General features: G+C 39.8%; 1 protein-coding gene across 1 annotated transcript in view; it reads left to right on the forward strand.

Moving 5' to 3' along the window:
• The window catches only part of LOC102451418 (uncharacterized), a 58,051-nt gene extending 39,002 nt beyond the window's left edge, over positions 1 to 19,049 (forward strand). The window contains exons 21-29 of the mRNA XM_025182964.3: positions 1,955 to 1,996; positions 2,368 to 2,400; positions 7,338 to 7,382; positions 8,313 to 8,354; positions 8,856 to 8,897; positions 12,341 to 12,379; positions 13,426 to 13,464; positions 16,137 to 16,160; positions 16,866 to 19,049. Coding sequence (XP_025038749.3) covers positions 1,955 to 1,996; positions 2,368 to 2,400; positions 7,338 to 7,382; positions 8,313 to 8,354; positions 8,856 to 8,897; positions 12,341 to 12,379; positions 13,426 to 13,464; positions 16,137 to 16,160; positions 16,866 to 16,967 — 408 coding nt within the window. The 3' untranslated portion in view covers positions 16,968 to 19,049. The remainder of the gene's footprint in view (positions 1 to 1,954; positions 1,997 to 2,367; positions 2,401 to 7,337; positions 7,383 to 8,312; positions 8,355 to 8,855; positions 8,898 to 12,340; positions 12,380 to 13,425; positions 13,465 to 16,136; positions 16,161 to 16,865) is intronic.
• The last annotated feature ends 265 nt before the right edge of the window (positions 19,050 to 19,314 follow it).

The raw sequence follows: 19,314 nt of genomic DNA on the forward strand, positions 1-19,314 counted from the left end.
AGCTGTGTGCTAATTTGGCCACAAGTGGCCCCCAGACCATGAGTTGAGAACTACTGCTCTAAATGGACCTAGAGCACATTAATATAGTCCTACTTGAAAGGAGGCTAAATCAGTGAGAACTAGGTACATTTTAGAACAGGAGTGGGCAATAAAATGGTAGCGGTTCACTAGGATTAGCCCTGGCAGGCTGCCACTTCTATATTTACCTGCGTCTCTACAGGTACTGGTGATTGCAGTTCCTGTTGACCATGGATCACCATTCCTAGCCAGTGAGATCCGTGGGAAGTGAGACGGACTAGGACACCATTCCCACAGCTCCCATTGGCTGGGAACAGCAATTCGTGGCCAACAGGACCTGCAAACGCTCATATTCACTTAGTTGCAGGTAAATATAGTTGTGGTGGCCTACCCAGGTCTAACCCTGGTGGACCTATTTGCTCACCCCTTTTTCACAAATCCCCAACAGGGTTTATCCTGGGTCAGTAAGATATGAATTACAGCAGTCTATAGTCACTGCAGCTTGTGGCTTGGGAAGTACTCCAAGCCCTACTGAAAATCAATGTTGGCTTCACTTTTGGTTAGACCTTAACTACAGTATGTACCAGAGGAGTGGTGGTGGAGAACATCTCGCTACTAAATATGAATTACAAACACCACAATCTGTAGAAGGCTGCTAAAGATTTATGGTGTTTGTGGTTTGTATTTAGTTGCAAATGTATATTCTCTTGCTCTCTCATATACACTCTATGGGTACGTCTACACAGAAGCATTATTTCAGAATAGCTGACCTTATTCCAAAATAACATCATGCATGTCTACACTACAAGCCTTTATTTCAAAATAATGTCGAATTGGAAGACTTCTTACTCTGTCTCCTGTAACCCTCATTTCATGAGGAGTAAGGGAAGTCAAAGGAAGAGTGTTCTTCCTTCACTTCCTGCTGTGTAGACAGCACCTAAAGCCAAGTTAAGCTATTTCGATTTAAGCTACGCAATTGATATAGCTGAAGTTGCATTGCTCAATTCAACTTTAGCCCTGCTGTGTAGATGTAGTCTATGTTTGCACTTGCATACTTAGTTGGGCAGTGTTCCCAATGCCCTCCATACACATGCTGCCATTGCATAAAAGTAACATCTGTTTCAGTGTATTTACAACTTATGGTCAGGATGGAAATGTCAGAGTACCTGGGGGCACGTCTAGATGACACTCAGAATCCGAAATAAGAAATGCAAATTCGGCTCGAATTTGCATATCTTCCTTTTTTTTCCCGGAAGAGGCTTTTCCAATATTTGGTCTGTCTACACAGGGCCAAATATCAGACAATCCCCCTCTTTCAAAAGCCCCCTGTAAACCTCCTTTTAGGAGGAATAAGGGGACTTTCAAAAGAGGGTTTTTTCTGATATTTGGCCCCGTGTAGACAGGCCAAATATTAGAAAAGCCTAATCCTGGGGAAAAAAATTGAAGAAGATATGCAAATTTGAGCCAAATTTACATATCTTCTTTCAGAAGCTGTGCGTAGTCTAGACGTGCCCTGGTGACTAAGGACCCTAATTGCCATTTTTAAGAGTTACTTAGACACTTAAGAGCCTAAATCCCATTGACTTTCAAATAGATTAAAGTTCTAAAGTAGCCTGAATCACTTTTGAAAATGGGAGCTGGGTTCCTAAGTCATTCAAGTGCTTCTGAAAATGTTAACCTGGACCCAAACCTCACTGCTGTAAATGAGTCTTTCCATTGACTTCAGTGGACATTGGATCAAGCCCTAAATGTATAAATACCTACTTCTCTCATTTAAAAGGTAAATCTTTCCATAATGTAGGATGACATGATAAAGGGAAATAAATTGGAAAACTTACTATCCTCTGATGCGTCTCTACTTCAGACAAACTTACAGGCTCTATCAGCTTCAACTATTACTTCTACAATGAAAATAAGTTGAGAATTTTTTCAACAGGGTGAATCGTCTTCCTCAGTTGTCAGTTCGGCTTGTGGACAAGTAAGTACTTTTCCTCCTCTATATGCAGAGATTTATCTTTATTTGCTAATTAGTGTTTTTATAAATTGGATTGTTCCCATTAACTAAAGTAGGAACTTTTTTGTTTCCATTATTCTGTCTGAAATTATACAATGCAAAGAGCCAGAGAGACTGACATTGGCTACTGTCCTGAACTGGAATGGCCTGGAATAATGAGAACCTGGCTATATAAGGAGGAAAAGGGAGTCAAATATGAAGTCAAAGTGCGGATAGTGAAACTAGATAAAATAATAGAGTAAATAACGAAAAAGGCAGGCTGAAACTAGAAGCTTCAGGAGGAAAGATAAGTGGTTTTGCCAGGAAATGAATAGTTTGGGTTTCTTTTTACACAGGGTACTTCATACGACAGCAATCCCTGCCACCAGGTGAGTAACCTTTTCCCATTGTTTTTAAGGTTTGCCTTAAACTGGTAGATAGTAATGGAATATGTTGTTGTAAATTTAATTTCTTTTTCTCAGAAAGTGGGACAATGCTGCACTCAGAATTATGATATTTCTCTGAAAGATCTGTGCAAATCTCATCAGGTTTCTTTATTAATATTAGATTTAGTTTTTTAAAGTACAAACATCCTTACATGACTTTAGAGAATTTGACTGTCATTAGAGTACCTATGGGTATGTCTACACTACAATGTTAGTTCGAACTAACGGACATTAGTTCGAACTAACATTCATAGCCGCTACACTAGCGCTCCGCTAGTTCGAATTTGAATCGAACTAGCGGAGCGCTTAGTTCGAACTAGGAAAACCTCATATTACAAGGATTAAGCCTAGTTCGAACTTACTAGTTCGAATTAAGGGGTGTGTAGCCCCTTAATTTGAACTAGTGGGAGGCTAGCCCTCCCCAGGTTTCCCTGGTGGCCACTCTGGCCAACACCAGGGAAACTCTATGCCCTCCTCCCGGCCCCGGACCCCTTAAAGGGGCACGGGCTGGCTACGGTGCCCGTGCCAGGTGCAAGCCTGCCAGCACCCAGCCAGCAGACCCTGCACCTGGCACGGCACAGAGCCACCCACCCGATGTCCCCCAGCCCACCCCCTCTTCCCGGGACCAGGCTGGCGGCTCCCGGGAGCTTGCCCGGGACCGCAAGAGGCGGGCACCTTCCTGGGCTAGTGCGGACATCGTGGACCTCCTCCACGATCTCCGCACTAGGCACAGGAAAGTGGCCGTCTAGGGCAGGAGAGCTTCCAGCCTGGCCACCCAGGAGCAGGTGTGCATGAAAATCAAGGGGGTCCACTGAGACCCCCGACCCTGAGCCCTGAGCTTACAATGGCCGTCCTGGGTCAGACCAAAGGTCCATCTAGCCCAGTAGCCTGTTTGCCGACAGCGGCCAACCCTAGGGACCCTGGAGGGGATGGACCGAAGACAGTGACCAAGCCATTTGTCTCGTGCCATCCCTCTCCAGCCTTCCACAAACTTTGGGCAGGGACACCACTCCTACCCCCTGGCTAAGACTACACCATGGACCCAACCTCCATGACTTGATCTCACTTCCCTTTAAACTCTGTTCTAGTTGTAGCCTTCACAGCCTCCTGCAGCAAGGAGTTCCACAGGTTAACTATTTGCTTTCTGAAGAAGAACAACTTTCTCTTACTAGTTTGAAGCCTGCTACCCATTCCTTTCCTTTGGTGTCCTCTAGTCCTTCTTTATGGGAACTCATGAAGAACTTTTCTGAATGCACCCTCTCCACCCAACCCCTGCTTTTAGAGACCTCTATCCTGTCCCTGCTCCATCTCCTCTTTTCTAAGCTGAACAGTCCCAGTCTCTGTAGCCTCTCTTCATCTGGGACCTGTTCCAAACCCCTGATCATGTTAGTTGCCCTCCCCTCTCCCAGCCTTTCTCTTCCCCTCTCCCACCTCCTTTTCCCAGTCTCCCCCAGTTTTGTTCAATAAAGACAGAGTCAATGTTGGAAGAAACGTTATCTTTATTTTGTACATCAATAAGAAGGGGAGCTAGGGAAGGGTAAGTGGAAGGAGGTGAGGGAGGAATGGGGTACGAGCCCCCGATGGGGAGGACTGGGCTGGCTCTGCGGGCTTCTGGGGGTGGAAGCTCTCCTGCAGCCCCCCGATTGCCCCCTCTCCCCAGATGGCAGCCTGCGGCAAGTGCAGCTGGGCTGATGGCCGAGTGGTGTGATGTGCCCAGTGTGGGTACTCCGGGCAATCCAAGCCAGGACTGCTTTGCAAGCGGGGCACCCCTTAGAATTGTCTGTCCGGGGTGGGGGTCGGGACCCTTTAAGCACAGCCCTCGGCTAGCCTGAGACAGCATCTCCACGCTCTAAGTCCTCCTCTGATGCCCTGCCGGCACTGCTTCCGGCCATCCTTAAGCCCTGTTCAGGGTCCACTCAATGTGGACTTGCTAGTTCGAATTAGCAAAACGCTAATTCGAACTAGTTTTTAGTTCTAGACGCGTTAGTTCGAATTAGCTTAGTTCGAATTAACTAATTCGAACTAAGTTAGTTCAAATTAACGTTGTAGTGTAGACGTACCCTCTGTGACTTAGTGCAAAATTTGAAGAGCACCTAACTTATATGGCAGCCTTTTATCTTAAATTGTAGCGCACACTCCCATACACACGTATAGGAGGAGGTGCAGGGAAGGAAGTCTATGGGGGATCCCTTCGCAGAGATCCCTCTCCCCAACACTAATGCTGCCCCTTAGTGGTAGTGAGGTTTAGTCTTCTCTGCTGGACCCAAACTCAGTTTTGTCTCTGGCCCCCAAAGGGCACCTTGTCTCTCTGTCTACACTGATTACATTGGCTACACTGAAGCCATCCCACCATTATTTTTTATATTTTGCAACACCTTTTAAGCACAAGGAGAGAGGGCCCCTTACTGTTCTGCACACTGGTGAAGCAGCATCTCCTCAGCACCAGAGATCTGAAAGACAAGTGACCAGAGAATAGAACATTGGCAAGACCAAGGCCCTGAGTTTGGAAAGGCTTGTGTCCTCTAGTGTGGAGAATACTAGCTCATAATTCCTTTGGGGCTCACCTCTGTGCTCAGCAGTAGAGTAACCCAGGCCCTCTCACTCCTCCAGGTTTTAGTCTGGAACACTGGGACTGTCATTTCAGGCATGCAGCCTGGGCAAGAGTATCACCAAGCCTGTTACTGGATCACTTCTTACCACTCAGTCTCTTTGGAGGCCCAATGGGAACCAGCTGTCAATTTACAACATGCCCTCAACTGAAAGGGGTGGAGGAGCTCAGCTCCTTCACTCATGGGCATTCTCTGCAAAGGTTACCTGCAACTCCCCCTTGAGATTTGTTCTGGGCAGCATGGGACTCCTGCTGTCTTCCCTAAGGAACTACTTTTGTAGGTCCACTCCCTTGCATTGGTCACTCCAACTGATCTGTGCTGCACCCTTTCAAGGTCCACCATCATCAAATGGAAATTTATTCCAGCGTGTCTCTTGGTACTGGAACGATTCACTGTAATTTGGATTGTATCCCTTAGCTATGGTGTGGGGATTTTTGTTGCAGGATGAAGTTGTAATTCAACTTCTAACTTTCTATGCAGCCTTTGCTACTAGAGAAAAAAGGTGGCTGATGTATATTTTAGTGGGCCAACTTCCATTGGCGGAAAACTTTTTTGAGCTTCACAGAGCTCTTCTTCATATCCAGGGAAGATAATCAGTATCGCAACTAAACACAAGATGGAACAGACTGTTAAGCATAAGAGATGAACATAAGTTGCAGGAGATCACTTAAAACAAAGTAGGCAATTAATACATGCAGTACTAGAACAAAGAAGAGTTAGTAGTTACAAATTGTTGTAACGAGCTATAAAATCAGGATCTTTGCTAGTTTCCAAACTATTATGATTTTACTATACCTATATTTCAAAACAGCTGTCGTCTCTCAATACACAGGGGCTGTGTCTAGACTGGCCAGTTTTTCCGGAAAAATCAGCCGCTTTTCTAGAAAAACTTGCCAGCTGTCTACACTGGCTGCTTGAATTTCTGCAAAAGCACTGACTTCCTACTGTAAGAAATCAGTGCTTCTTGTGGAAATACTATTCTGCTTCCGTTCAGGCAAAAGTCCCTTTTGAGCAAAGCTTTTGCGCAAAAGGTCCAGTGTAGACAGCTCAGATTTGTTTTCCACAAAAAAGCCCTGATCGCAAAAATGGCAATCGGGGCTTTTTTGCGGAAAAGCACGTCTAGATTGGCACGGATGCTTTTCTGCAAAAAGTGCTTTTGCGGAAAAGCATCCGTGCCAATCTAGACGCTCTGTTCCGAAAATGCTTTTAACGGAAAACTTTTCCGTTAAAAGCATTTCCGGAAAATCATGCCAATCTAGACGCAGCCTTGCAGTCTTTCTTTAGGGAAAAAAGCTATTTCCACCCAAGACTAAAAAATATTTGTTTTTTGTTTCCTTAGAACCTAGTAAAAACTGGAAGAAAATGCCTTTTTCTGTTCCCAGTAACCAATATTGGATGAAATCCTGAGCTCAATGAAGTCAATGGCAAATCTTTATTGACCTCACAGGGGCTTAGATTTCACCCATTCTTTGTTATACGCATTTTGGTTTCCCTATGGTTAGAAATATCATCTTGCTATCTGACTCATATATGAGCCATTGTCATTTTTGGCATTCCAAGGAATATTACTATTGTAGATCATAGTTCCTCATCAAAGATGAATGTTGAACATCTTGCAGCCTTCATCAGATCATTAATTAAAAACTACCCTCTTTGAAGCTCTCAAGTTCTTGTATGCTAATCTTTTGACTAGTCACTATATTAATGAAGTATAAAGACATGTAGTGCTCCATTTTCAATTACATCCAGAATTAAACAGAATTTTTACTGGAAAAATTAAACTTTCTGTGGCCACTGTTCAAAATTGGACATAAGTGTGGTGTGCAGCATTTAAAAAGAGATGTTTATTTCTCTCCAGTATTTACCTTTTTATTATTTTCAGTTTATACTTAAGTCACCTATCGTCAGATCCACAGTGTTCACGATTCCCTAATACTTCCTTCTCCGAAGGAAAACAACCCAATTGTATTTATTTAACAACACTGTAGTTAAGCAGTCCCTTTCACAAAGACATAATTTATGTTTTATTTATTTTAGAGGTTGGATCACTTTCCTTATAAAGCTACGGCAGTGGCCAGGGAAATAGCTCATTTTGCCTGTTGTCTTATTTTACTCCTGATGACAAACCTTAAATGGCTTTAGGAACTCTTTGCACTACCATAGCTTTTTATTGGTGACTTTAATTTCCAAGCTACAGGCCCCAGAATCTAGTTCATTGCATTTAACCAATCTCTTTGATGGCCATATAACTGGTTTCCGTTATCTTTACAGGGTTCACAAAATTCTTCAGTCAGCAGTGGCAATGCTTGTAATCAGGTGAGTATTTTTTTCTCCAGTATATCTAGATTGTTGTTCAACTTGCCTCTATGAGCACTAATTTACTCGTCGTTCTATATACTAGTTACCACCTAACTTTCACCTTCCATTCAGCTGTGAAAACTGCTAGCAAGGGTCACTTCTGTTTCTAGACACTAGCACAGTGCTGCAGTGTTTCCATTGAAAACACCAAGGGAATGTCTTTAAATCTCAATAAAAACTCCTAAAAACATTTGAATACTGGAGTTTCTAAATTATTCTGTGTGAGACAACTAGGGTTGCCAACCCTCCAGAATTGTCCTGGAATTAAAGATTTCTGACTCGTGATGAAATCTACAGCAGTTCATCCAGCAAGCTGGCAATTCTAGTGACAACACCTGTATTTTGTGATATTTAACAATGGTCAAATAAAACTTTATTTAAAAAGATTGCAGTGAAGCTATAGAGTTTATGCCAGTAAAGAATTTGTATCAGTTTTTGCTTTGTTGTCATTTTCAGTTCATTTGATAGTTTATATGAAGACTGAAGCCATTTGAAATTACATTGCTTTGTACTGACCCCCTTCAACCAGCTTGCAAGGCTGCTGCACAGTTGAAAGTTCCACATAAATAATTTTATCACCACATAGTAATTCAGTTTTTAGTAGATATATATACTCAATCCCATATACTCTGACTGGCTATTTCTCTGAGAACTCACCATCCATATGCACATGGGCCCCTCAAGCTCTTGTGTCACCCACAGGTAGCATTCATTTAAATCTACCTGTATTCATTTCCCACACCAGGGCTCTGCTCTGGGACTTTTCAGTAGGTAGAAGCCAGTATAAATATGTACAGAATCTGGCCCAGGGAATTTTACCTTTATATATGTGAATGGACTATCTTGATACTTCTGCAAGATTCTAATAGTGTTCTGGTTTCTTCACAGAGTTCATCCAATTGCACAAATGGGAAGCCTGTCTTTACCCGGGTAAGCATACTTTCTTTATCACATTTAGGGGACTTACTGTAGTATGCCTTTAAGAAAAAGAACAATTGGTTTATTTATTTGAAGAGTAATTTTACTGTCAAGAGTTAGTTTTAGAAGAAGGTCTGATCTTGTAAGGTCCTGTTCTGGGGTTTGGGGGACCCTGAGTTTCCATTCATCTTGCAGAATTGGATCAGACTGAAACTAGTCATATCAAACTGGAATAGAACTATCTCATTCAAACAGCACTCCAGAACACTGTACAGTTGATGCAGTCAATAGACATTGAAGGTGTGGACCTGGCCTTTCAATAGCCTCTAATCAGTCCATAAACAGAATTATTTACATATTTGCCTTTATATTATGTATTATACCATTTAATTTAAAGCTAAAAGGTCTATAGATATCAAAACAAATAAAAATATAGCCCAAAATAAGATATTGGGCTGGAGTGCCCATGTGAATTTTCTTGAGTTAATAGCTCATTTCATTGTCTTTTCACAGGATACATCTCATGCTCTGAGAAGAAAGAATTATAATAGACAGGTAAAGCAATATCTATCCTCTTTTATGCAGAATTTTGTCTCCAGTAAAGGTGTTGTAATGCTAGTATTTGAGTTCCTAGGTATGTTATCTACAAAAACAATATGTTGATAGGAGAGCTCTGTCCCATCAGATTAGAACAGCTACACGAGAGCTCTTACAGCAATGCAGCTGCATTGGTACAGCTGCAATGCAGTAAGCTCAGTAGAGGAGACATAGCCTAAGACAAAAGAGCAAGCAGAAAATGTCTAGCTGCCATCTAAACTAGTGAGTAGAGGCAGAGGTACAAGGTCATTAGACCTTATTCCCCTGTTTCCCTAAAATCACTCCTAGCACATAGTAGCTTTTTAGGATAAAAGCTCCAAGATGATATGCCTAGAGTGGAATTCAGAGTCTCTTATGTGCTGAATCTTGAGAACAGAGTAAATACTGTTAATGACATGGACAGCTCAAAGACAGATCAATCCAGTGAAAACAGAGCACATCCTGCTATAAGTGCATTCTAGAAAGGATATTCTGGGTGCATATGCATGGAGAACTGGAAACGGGGCAACAAGAGTGCAAGTCTAGCCTCGAAGCCAGTACGGTACTACATTTTTGGGGAAATCTTCCTGTAAAATTATGGTTCTCACAGGGAAATTATTCGTTTTGGGTTTCTTTACAGAATGAATCCTCTGTCACAAGCAGCAATAGTGCTAATGTCCCGGTACTAGCACATTCTCTGCTGTATTTCCTCCCAAGGAGTTTCAGAAATCCCCTCCACTTGTGGTACATAGCGACTAAAGTTATTTGATGGTGAACTGGTTTAGAATGTCACCTTCTGATCAGACCTAGCTCCCACAGGAGTTATCACATCTTGCTTAGACTCACCATCCTTCATACTTCCTCAGCTGACACAATTTAACCATTCAGCCTCATGAGGGGATGTTACATGGCAAATTGTCTTGATTGACCTCTAAACCTGTACTTGGTGGTTAAATGGGGTCATCTTGAAACACAGCCATTCTGGTGGAAAGGTAAATATGCACTCTCACAGTATTTGCTACCTTTTTTTTAATAAAAATTATTTGGACTTGAATAGTATCAATCAATTACTTGTCATGTGGAAGATACATTTTAGGGCTATCTTACTGTGGTGCCTCTCATGCACTACTACCCTCTGGAGACCAATATTTGGATTTGAAGGTGAAAGGAAGTAGTCTCAGCAAGCTAAGCAGAAGGATTTCAGACATGCTTCTCTGTACAAATTTGATCTTCTTGACAGTTAGCAAACTTCTTTTGGTTTCAAATGCTAATGACACTATAAACTAATCCCATATAATCAATCACACCTGACAAAAAATCCAGTCATTCAACAATGTCCTTTTCCATTAACCAGAATAGCTTTCCTGTCTCCTGGCAGGAAAAAAAATAGTGTCTGCTTTTCTGAAAATACTTGGGTTTTTGTTCTTACTGAAGGCAGACTTTTCTGCTGTGTATTGAGACCTCATAAGTTACTGTAGTTGCTCCATGTAATGGTGAAATTTTTACCTGCACAGAGGACTGGCTCAAATTAATTGTAGGTGACTTTTCCTCACAGATTTAATCACAGATATTTTTAATACATTTAAAAACTGGAAACCTGTTATTTTAAGGATTCATATATTATAAGACTGCCACTCTGGTGGACCGATGTTTTCTCCCAATATGCCATTTGCTTCTTTGAAAATGTGGATGATAGTTTGATTACATGTTTCCTTTGTTTGGAACATGCAGTGAAGTATTCCTTTAATCTAGATAAATGTCTGAGAATGTTGGTCATTCTGCTGAAATTAAATACACTAAAAATATGAACACAGATATTAAAAATCTCACTCTCTACAATACAGTTTTGATCCAGTATGCCACTTAATAACTAAAAACACATTTATTGTATATTAAGTTGATTAGTCATAGTGTGGAATTTTTATGCCTGCTGAGATTTAAAGCCATAAGGTAAAAGTAGGCACTGTCATTCTAACCAAAGTCAGGCTTCTAAATACTTTCAGCTTTGTTCAGTATAAACCTATTTATGTTCATCTTATTTAATTTTTTTTTCTCGGTAAAGGAAAATAACTACTGTTTTTGAAAATAAATTTCATTTTCTAGTCCCATTAACTCACCCTCTTTGCTATATATAGCTCACTTTAATATCCAATTAATATCATCCACTCACTAGCAAAATTTGTGTTAAAGTGCTTTGCTTAACCTAGGCATAATGACCTAATTTTGCTTCCCTACCTCACACTGAATAATGCCTCAGGCTTTGCTTTACAAAGATACTTAGGCACATAAATCTCAGTTTTTACTTTCATTGCAATCCAGAAACACCCACTAACCTTATAAATGCCTAAAATTATGACACCTAAGCTTTTTCAGCAGACATTCCCCAAATGCCTAAGTTTCTGTGTCTGGTATGCACACTATTACCTGATATAGGTATCCACATGTCTATCTTCAGTATGAGCCACACAGTAATCCACAAACTAAAGGGAAGGTAGGTGTTCAGCTACTTATCTTGTGTTCAGGGTCAATCTGCCAGTCATGCTCAGAGGCTACCTTCTGGACTGGGTCCTGTTTGAAACCTGACCAGAGGAGGTGATATCTGTGCCAACCTTATAACTGTTTGCCTAGTGGAAAGAGAGCTCAGCTGGAATATATGGGACACAGGTTCAATTCCCCTCCATTTTTGATAGCAGGGAAGAGAGCAATGGAATACAGGTCCCCCATAGGGATGTAAGTGACTAGTCGACTATCCAATAAGCATAAACTTATCGGCTAGTCAACTAGTGTAGCGACTAGTCACTTCCCCTCCTCCTCACCCCCCCCACACACACTTGCTGCCTCTATCAGAAAGTCAGCAAGGCAGGGAGCAGAAGCTGGTGCTGGGATGAACTGGCTTAAAAGCCAGTTTCTTCCAGCACCATCTCTGCAGGCAGGTAGAGGCACGGTGGGTAATGGTGCGAGCGGGGGCTGAAGTAGTCTCCACTTTCACTGCTTCTGAAGGGCTTCTGCTTTTGAAATGTACAAGAGACCCAGCAGGGGCTACTCCTAGGGTATGTCTACACAGCAGGACTAAATTCAATTGAGTAGCTAAAGTCGAAATAGCTTAATTCAGCTTTTGGTGCTGTCTACACAGCAGGAAGTGAAGGAAGAGCACTTGTCCTTCAACTTCCTTTACTACTATGAGTTGGAGTAAGTCCTCCAGCTCGACATTATTTCGAAATAAAGGCTTGTAGTGTAGATGCACACTGTTATTTCAGAATAACATCAGTTATTCTGAAATACCACTGCTCTGTAGATGCTCTCCTTTAGTCCTTTATTCCATGCAGCAGGAACATACTGCTAATTTGACTTTAGCACTGTTCAATTATACTTTGTCAAGTCCTATTACATAAAACAAATCTGGTATTTAATTTTTTCCACAGGATAGAACTTCCTTGGAAAGCACTCCACCAGGAAATCCAGTAAGCACTATCTTCAGGTTTTTTCTTCTAACATGCCATTTACCAAACTGAAAAGATGGATATTCTAAAGTCATGTAGTAATGAGGAGGGAGATTTAAGAATTACTTAAAAGTGGTTAAGCCCATGGGCCACATGTTGAGTAGCCCTGCTGTAGAATTCACTCCCTATGTAAAGTTTTGATTTAACCTGACATTTAGTAATTAGAGCCTGTAATAATTATTTGGATTAGGCCTACAAGGTATAGTGTAGAATCTGATGTAGATCTTAGATCTATTAATTCTGGCCTAAAATTTAAGAATTAATTTAGTCTCCCAGTAATAGAAATCTTTACTGAGATGAGAGGCTGATACCTGAAACAGCTGTCTTCTAACATGTCTTTTAAACACAACACGTTTCTCTAGCATTCTTCTCAGTATTTTAACATGTCACAATTAGAAGACAAAGCTCTCTCTATATATATATTCCATTCAAGAATTTGAGCTATATTCACTTTGGATTATTAATCAAAAATACTTCCATGAGGAAAAATGACTTCCATGTTTATTTAAAAACAGTATACTATATTCAGATTTCCTTTAGATTAGCATTGGGTGTTTGATAAATTAATTTACACTCCTAGGGTACCTCTACACAGCAGGGCTAAAGTCGAATTAAGCTACGCAACTTCAGCTACATCAATTGCGTAGCTGAAGTCGAAATAACTTAATTCAGCCTTTGGCGCTGTCTGTACAGCAGGAAGTGAAGAAAGAGCACTCTTCCTTGAACTTCCTTTGCTCCTTGTGAAATGAGGGTTACTATGAGTTGAAGTAAGAAGTCCTCCAGTTTGACATTATTTTGAAACACAGGCTTGTAGTGTAGATGTGCACTTTGTTATTTCAGAATAATATTAGTCATTCTGAAATACTGCTGCTGTGTAGATGTACCCCTATAGTCCTTCATTCCATACAGCAGGAACATACTGCTTATTTGACTTTAGCACTGCTCAACTGTATTTTAAGTCAAGTCCTATTACATAAAACAAATCTGGTATTTAATTTTTTCCACAGGATACAACTTCCTTGGAAAGCACTCCACCAGGAAATCCAGTAAGCACTATTTTCAGGTTTTTTCTTCTAACATGCCATTTACCAAACTGAAAAGATGGATATTCTAAAGTCATGTAGTAATGAGGAGGGAGATTTAAGAATTACTTAAAAGGGGTTAACTGTCTGAGAATACTGGACACAATATTTAAATCAAATAGCTTTAGTAGTGGAAGGATGCTGTAGAAACAATGACTCCCTATGTAAAGTTTTGATTTAATCTGACATTTATTTGGATTTATAATTATTTGGATTAGGCCTACAAGGTATAGCCCAGAATCTGATGTAGGTCTTAGATCTATTAATTCTGGCCTGAAATCTTTAAGGATTTTCAGTTTCAAGATTAAATGACAGCACACTTTTGTAATTCAGCAAACATCTTGTATTACAAGCTGGAGAGCTGACAGCCTCTGCAGGCCCCTGAGCAGGTGGGGGTGAGGTGGGGTCACAGGCAGAAGAGGTGGGACCAGGGCAGACAGCCCTCATTGCCGTCCAGAGTGCAGTGCTTCCCTGCCTCCTTGTCCTGTCACAGCCACCCAGGGCTCTGGTGGTGACTTAGGACTCCAGCCGCCACTGCTGTCACAGCTAGAAGTCCCGGCCGGAATTGCTGGGCTCTGGGGCAACTGTTCCCCTCTCACCATCAGTGAGCCTGATTACAAGAACTTTGAAGGTTTTCTGACAAACATAGAGAAGTTTTTGCCTAAATGTGGGTGAAACATGACTTTTCGTGTTTATGAAAATGGTGGCTACCCTTTGAAAATGCCTATTTTACCGTCTCATTTCTCAATAAAATCTCTAGTCTCTAGTCATTTTGAACTCCAGTCATCTTAAGAGTGTGGGTTTAAAAGGCCACTCAAGTCAACAGAAAGATTCTCGTTGAGTTCAATGGGTTTTGGATCTACTCTTACATATCTTCTGTTGGAATACTTTTCTCCTTGACGTACTTTTGATTCTCAGTAGAAGGAAATCTTACTAGAACAGGCTGATTGTAAAGAGAGAGTAGTATCATTTCCTAGCACAGTCTGACATCTGAAGGAGAGCTGATAGATTATGGGGCTCTAGGATAACTCACCTTTTATCACCTCCTCTCCTGCCCCCCAACTAGCTGGTTAGACAATTTACTTTTTATTACAACGCTTTTCATGTTAAATTTTGCGTGAAGTAGTGCTGTGGAATGAAAGGAGACACAATTGTATTTATCCACTTGTGGTCATTCATTTAATCAGAAGAAAGTACCAGTCAGGGGCAAAGCTCTTTCTGATTTCAGTCTGGTCAAGGATTGTGTCTTCTCATATAGACCTTATGGGTACATCTACACAGCAGCATTATTTTGGAGTAACTGCTGTTATTCCAAAACAACATAATGCGCATCTATACTACTAGCCTTTATTTTGAAATAATGTCAAGCTGGAGGACTTCTTACTTTGACTCATGGTAACCCTCATTTCACAAAGAGTAAGGGAAGTCAAAGGAACCGTGTTCTTCTTTCTATTTCTTGCTGTGTAGACAGCACCAAAAGCAGAATTAAGCTATTTTGACTTCAGCTATACAATTGACATAGCTGAAGTTGAGTAGTTTAATTCAACTTTAGCCCTGCTGTGTAGACATATCCTTTGTTAAAAGATTTCTTTAAGACAGAAACAGAACAAATGGCTTTTTTTAAAAAAAACAGGTGTCATCTTCCTCCAGAGATAGTCAGTCTGGTAAATGCACACTCGTTTTTACTGTCCTAAAATGTCACTTAAACAGAAAAGTTGGCTGTTTGACTGTGGTCTGGTAAACTTTTTCCCCCCTAGATTATAAAGCCCAGAAAGGATTATTCTGATCATTCAGTCTGACCCCCCAGCAATAACAGATGTTGTAAGACTAACCTGAATTCATTCTGTTTGAACTACAATGTACCTTTTATAAAAGACACCCAATCTGGATTTAAACTTTCTAGTGACTAAGCATCCACCATAACCCTTGACAAGTTGTTCCAATTTGTGCCTAATTTCCAGACTGGATTTGCCCTGCCATTGAATCTTGTTATAATGTAATTAACACACCTTCTGGGTGTGGTGTACTATCCCATCTAGTAAAATCTAGACCATTAACAAAAAGAATGAGTCTGCTTAGCTGAGAGGCATCCAGCTTTTAGCTCATGCAGTAGATGCTCATGCTCTAAGATTCAGAGATCCCAGGCTCAGTTCTGCCAGTCACCATTACAATAGGTTTGTAGACTGAAGAGCCCTATGTTATGAAATTTCTGTTCACGAGTGCTTGCATATGTACTGTAATCAAGACAACCTTTTACCTTCTCTTTTGATAAACTAAATAGGTATTGAGTTCCTTGATTCTTTCACTACAAAGCATTTTTTCTAAACATTTAATCTTTCTCATGCTTCTTCTCTGAACCATCTGAAAGTTTAACATTCTTCTTGAATTGTGGTCACCAGACCTGTAAGGTAGCTGAATGAAAGGAAACAACTGTTCTTTCATTCCGTTTAGTGAGGATATTTAGATAAAGTAGGCAAGCCTGATTCACTATTCCATTTTTGACCATGCAGCTTTATCTTCATGAGGTTACAACAGTTTCAAACCATTTTCTCAGAAGAATCAATCCCCCATACCGTAATTTAAGTCATTTAATGTGTAGCGGGGGGAAAATAACTGTTTCCAATTTTTTTTAACAGGAATCACCCTTAGATGACCAAATGGTAAGCTAGCTTTTACTGTTGTTGTTTTATTTTCTAATACTCAGCTTACATTGAAAATGTGGATGTCATTTTGATTAGGTCTGTTTGGGATCTGAGGAGTCTATCAGAGTTCCTTCAGTCCAGACCAAAAGCTGAGAACATTGGACATTATAGTGAAATAAACAGTCTCATCAAATTTGATGAGAATTCAAATATTGAATTTCAACAGTATTGCTTTGAATTAGCCTACAGCTTAGAAATGGAATACACAGTTATTTTTTAGATTAGATTTAATAATTGTAATATTTCATTATTCAGAATCCTCTGCCTTTAAAGGACCATATTTGCTTTTCAGCAGGAGGTAACTGAACACGGCATCCCACTGAAACTCACCTCCTTAAACTAAGTCTCAATTTAGTGCACAGATTCTGAGTTCTGCAGAAAAGTTCAAAAAGCTGTCACACATACTCTTCCCATACAGTACATTTTGTTTTATCTCACTACATAAATACCTTTATGTAATACCTTTATGTATGTTATGTGGTTAGTCAGTACTCAAACCACATGGTCAACATTTATTAATGAGAACAGACAAGTTGTGCAGTTCTCTGGAATTTACCATGCTTTGAAAATCACAGTGAATAAAATTGTTCTTTCACATTTATTAAATTCCTCAATGCCTGACTGTTTCTGAAAAAGGATAACATGCCTTTCTATTCTTTGTAGAACTCTGCTGCGAAACAATCCAGCCCTGGCCTTTTGCTGCTATTCAGTATTTTAAGTACCTTTGCCATCTCTTCTTCACTTGTGCACAAGTGGTTTATATGAACTTCTGAAGACATGACCGGAGCCTACAACATGTATTCTGCAATAAGATTAATTTTCTGTACAAAATTCTAGTCAAACTTGAATATATAATTTATCGGTTGTAATTGTGTATAGTTAATATGCCATTGTTTTGATTAGTTCTACCTGTTTCTGTTTACATGCTGGTTTATTTTTCAGTATTTTAGGCATCATTTGAAGAGGAGATATTGTGCCCTAACTATAGGAACGTTTACTTCTAACTGACATGATGAATACCTGATCTGAATTTGATCTAGTTGTGAATCCAAGCACTCGCAATATCTAGAACCCACATGGCTATTAACTTAGGGAAAACAATAATAGCAGATTGTCATGTGTACACGCTGAATGCTTTCACTTATTACATAAAATAAAGTTAATCACATATTTTGTACAAAAGTGTCAGGGGAGAAGAAAAGCAGCGTTAGATTAAAAGTCATTCTATTATAGTAATTAAACTAGAACTAATTGTAAATCTCACACAGCAGAAATTTCTTACTATAGTTAAACTTTTTGGATAGTCTACCTCTCTATAAAAGGACAAGGCAGGCAGACATTCTGATACTTAAGATGGAACATTGTATATCTAGACCTGTGGTTTTTCAATCTTTTCATTTGTAAACCTCTAAAAATTTTCAAATCAGAAGTATGGACTTCTTTGAAAATCTTAGACATAATCTGTGGATCACAGGTTGAAAACCACAGGTCTAGACATATCCATCTAGACACTAAGAATGTTTGAGAATTAGTCTGGCTGCTGTAACTGCTAGAATATCTGTATCAGCTCAATCAACGTGTATTAAACCTACACTGTGAGAGCTGATCTATTGGCAAATTTAATTTCAGGAGGAAATTGAGATTCACAAACTAGTGTTGCTGTGCAGCAGACATGGTCCCAGAGAAATATACAGTCTTTGCCTGACGAGTATTTCAAGGAAACAAAGTTTCACACGCATCTTTTAGCAGTGTTTTTACTTGAGCTCTATTCAGAAGTATTGCTTTTGAAAGGCTGATACACAATCAGGGAATAAACAGATTCTCCCAGAAAATGCAAATACTAGTAGTTTTAAAATGTAACCTGTTCATGCTTACTTTCAAGTAATAATCTCCTAGCAGCAGGTACCTGGTGTTTAATATATTACATCTTTATTGTAGTGTCTCTTACAGATAGGTACAATTGTCATAGCTCTAATAGAAAGGTATGTTTTAACATAGGATAGGTCTAAACTGCGTTGCTCTTTTGGAATACCTTTAAAAGCGGGCGCACTATTCTGGCGTCCCTGTAATAGTTAAGGGATTTGTCAGAATAGTGCCTTATTTTGAAATTTGGCGCTGTGTAGACAGTGCAAAATTTCAAAATAAGCTCTTTCGATTTAGATTTGGAGTAAACTATGCAATTTTCATAGCACAAATTGTGTAGCTTATTCTGACAGCAGGATGCTGTCTAGACGTACCCATAATGTCAAATGTTAACCAAGTGAACCTAAAACACTTTTACAATATTAATCAAAGACCTAGAAGTTGTATATAGTCTGAATGAGTTTTGCCTGCATAATAACTCCCAGATTTGGCCCACTGTGTATATCTTTAAAAATGGGTTAATATATATAATTAAATAATTATCTAAAATACAATATGTGGTATAGTGTTCATTTGCATAGAAACTGCATTACTTTAATAAATAAGTGTATTGGGCCCATATGATATCTTGCCACTTATAAGTTTTTATGCCTCATAAGTGACAACATTTTAAAACTGTTTTTCATATACTTGTGTGCAGTTTTGTGAGTTTTGTAACATACTGTAATTACTTGTGGGCAGGGTAGAAATACAAGGACTGATTGTAGGTGTATATAACGTGGACCCAAGAGTTGTAAATTTGGGTGAAGTGAGATTTTGAGAGAAAAATACTGCCATTTATATGGCTTTGTCTCAGAACAAAGATAAAATGGAATAGTTGGAGGTTCTGGGCAGAAGCTCAACTGTGAATCAATGAGAGAAAAACAGAGGTTTTTTAGGTAATATTGTTTCCCTTATTCTAATAAAACTTCTTCAGCTGTTAAATGTTCTGTAATTATTTACCATTGGCACAACATAGCCACTAATAGATTAGATCTGAACAGTTTCTATAGTTAGCTGTGGATTTTGGGCTGCCAATTCTAGATGGGAAAAGAAATAGAACTATTTTGGGGTAAGATGAGCATCAGGTTACAACTTTGACAACCAGAGTACATGTGTATTATGATGAAAGCTGTGGAAACCAATGGGATTTCAACTTTGCTCTATGCACTTGACAGGATTATTGTTTTTATAGCCCTTTTTAGATGCA

Source organism: Pelodiscus sinensis, chromosome 9 (assembly GCF_052426305.1).
Source record: "Pelodiscus sinensis isolate ZL-2025 chromosome 9, ASM5242630v1, whole genome shotgun sequence".
NCBI classification, from domain to species: Eukaryota; Metazoa; Chordata; order Testudines; family Trionychidae; genus Pelodiscus; species Pelodiscus sinensis.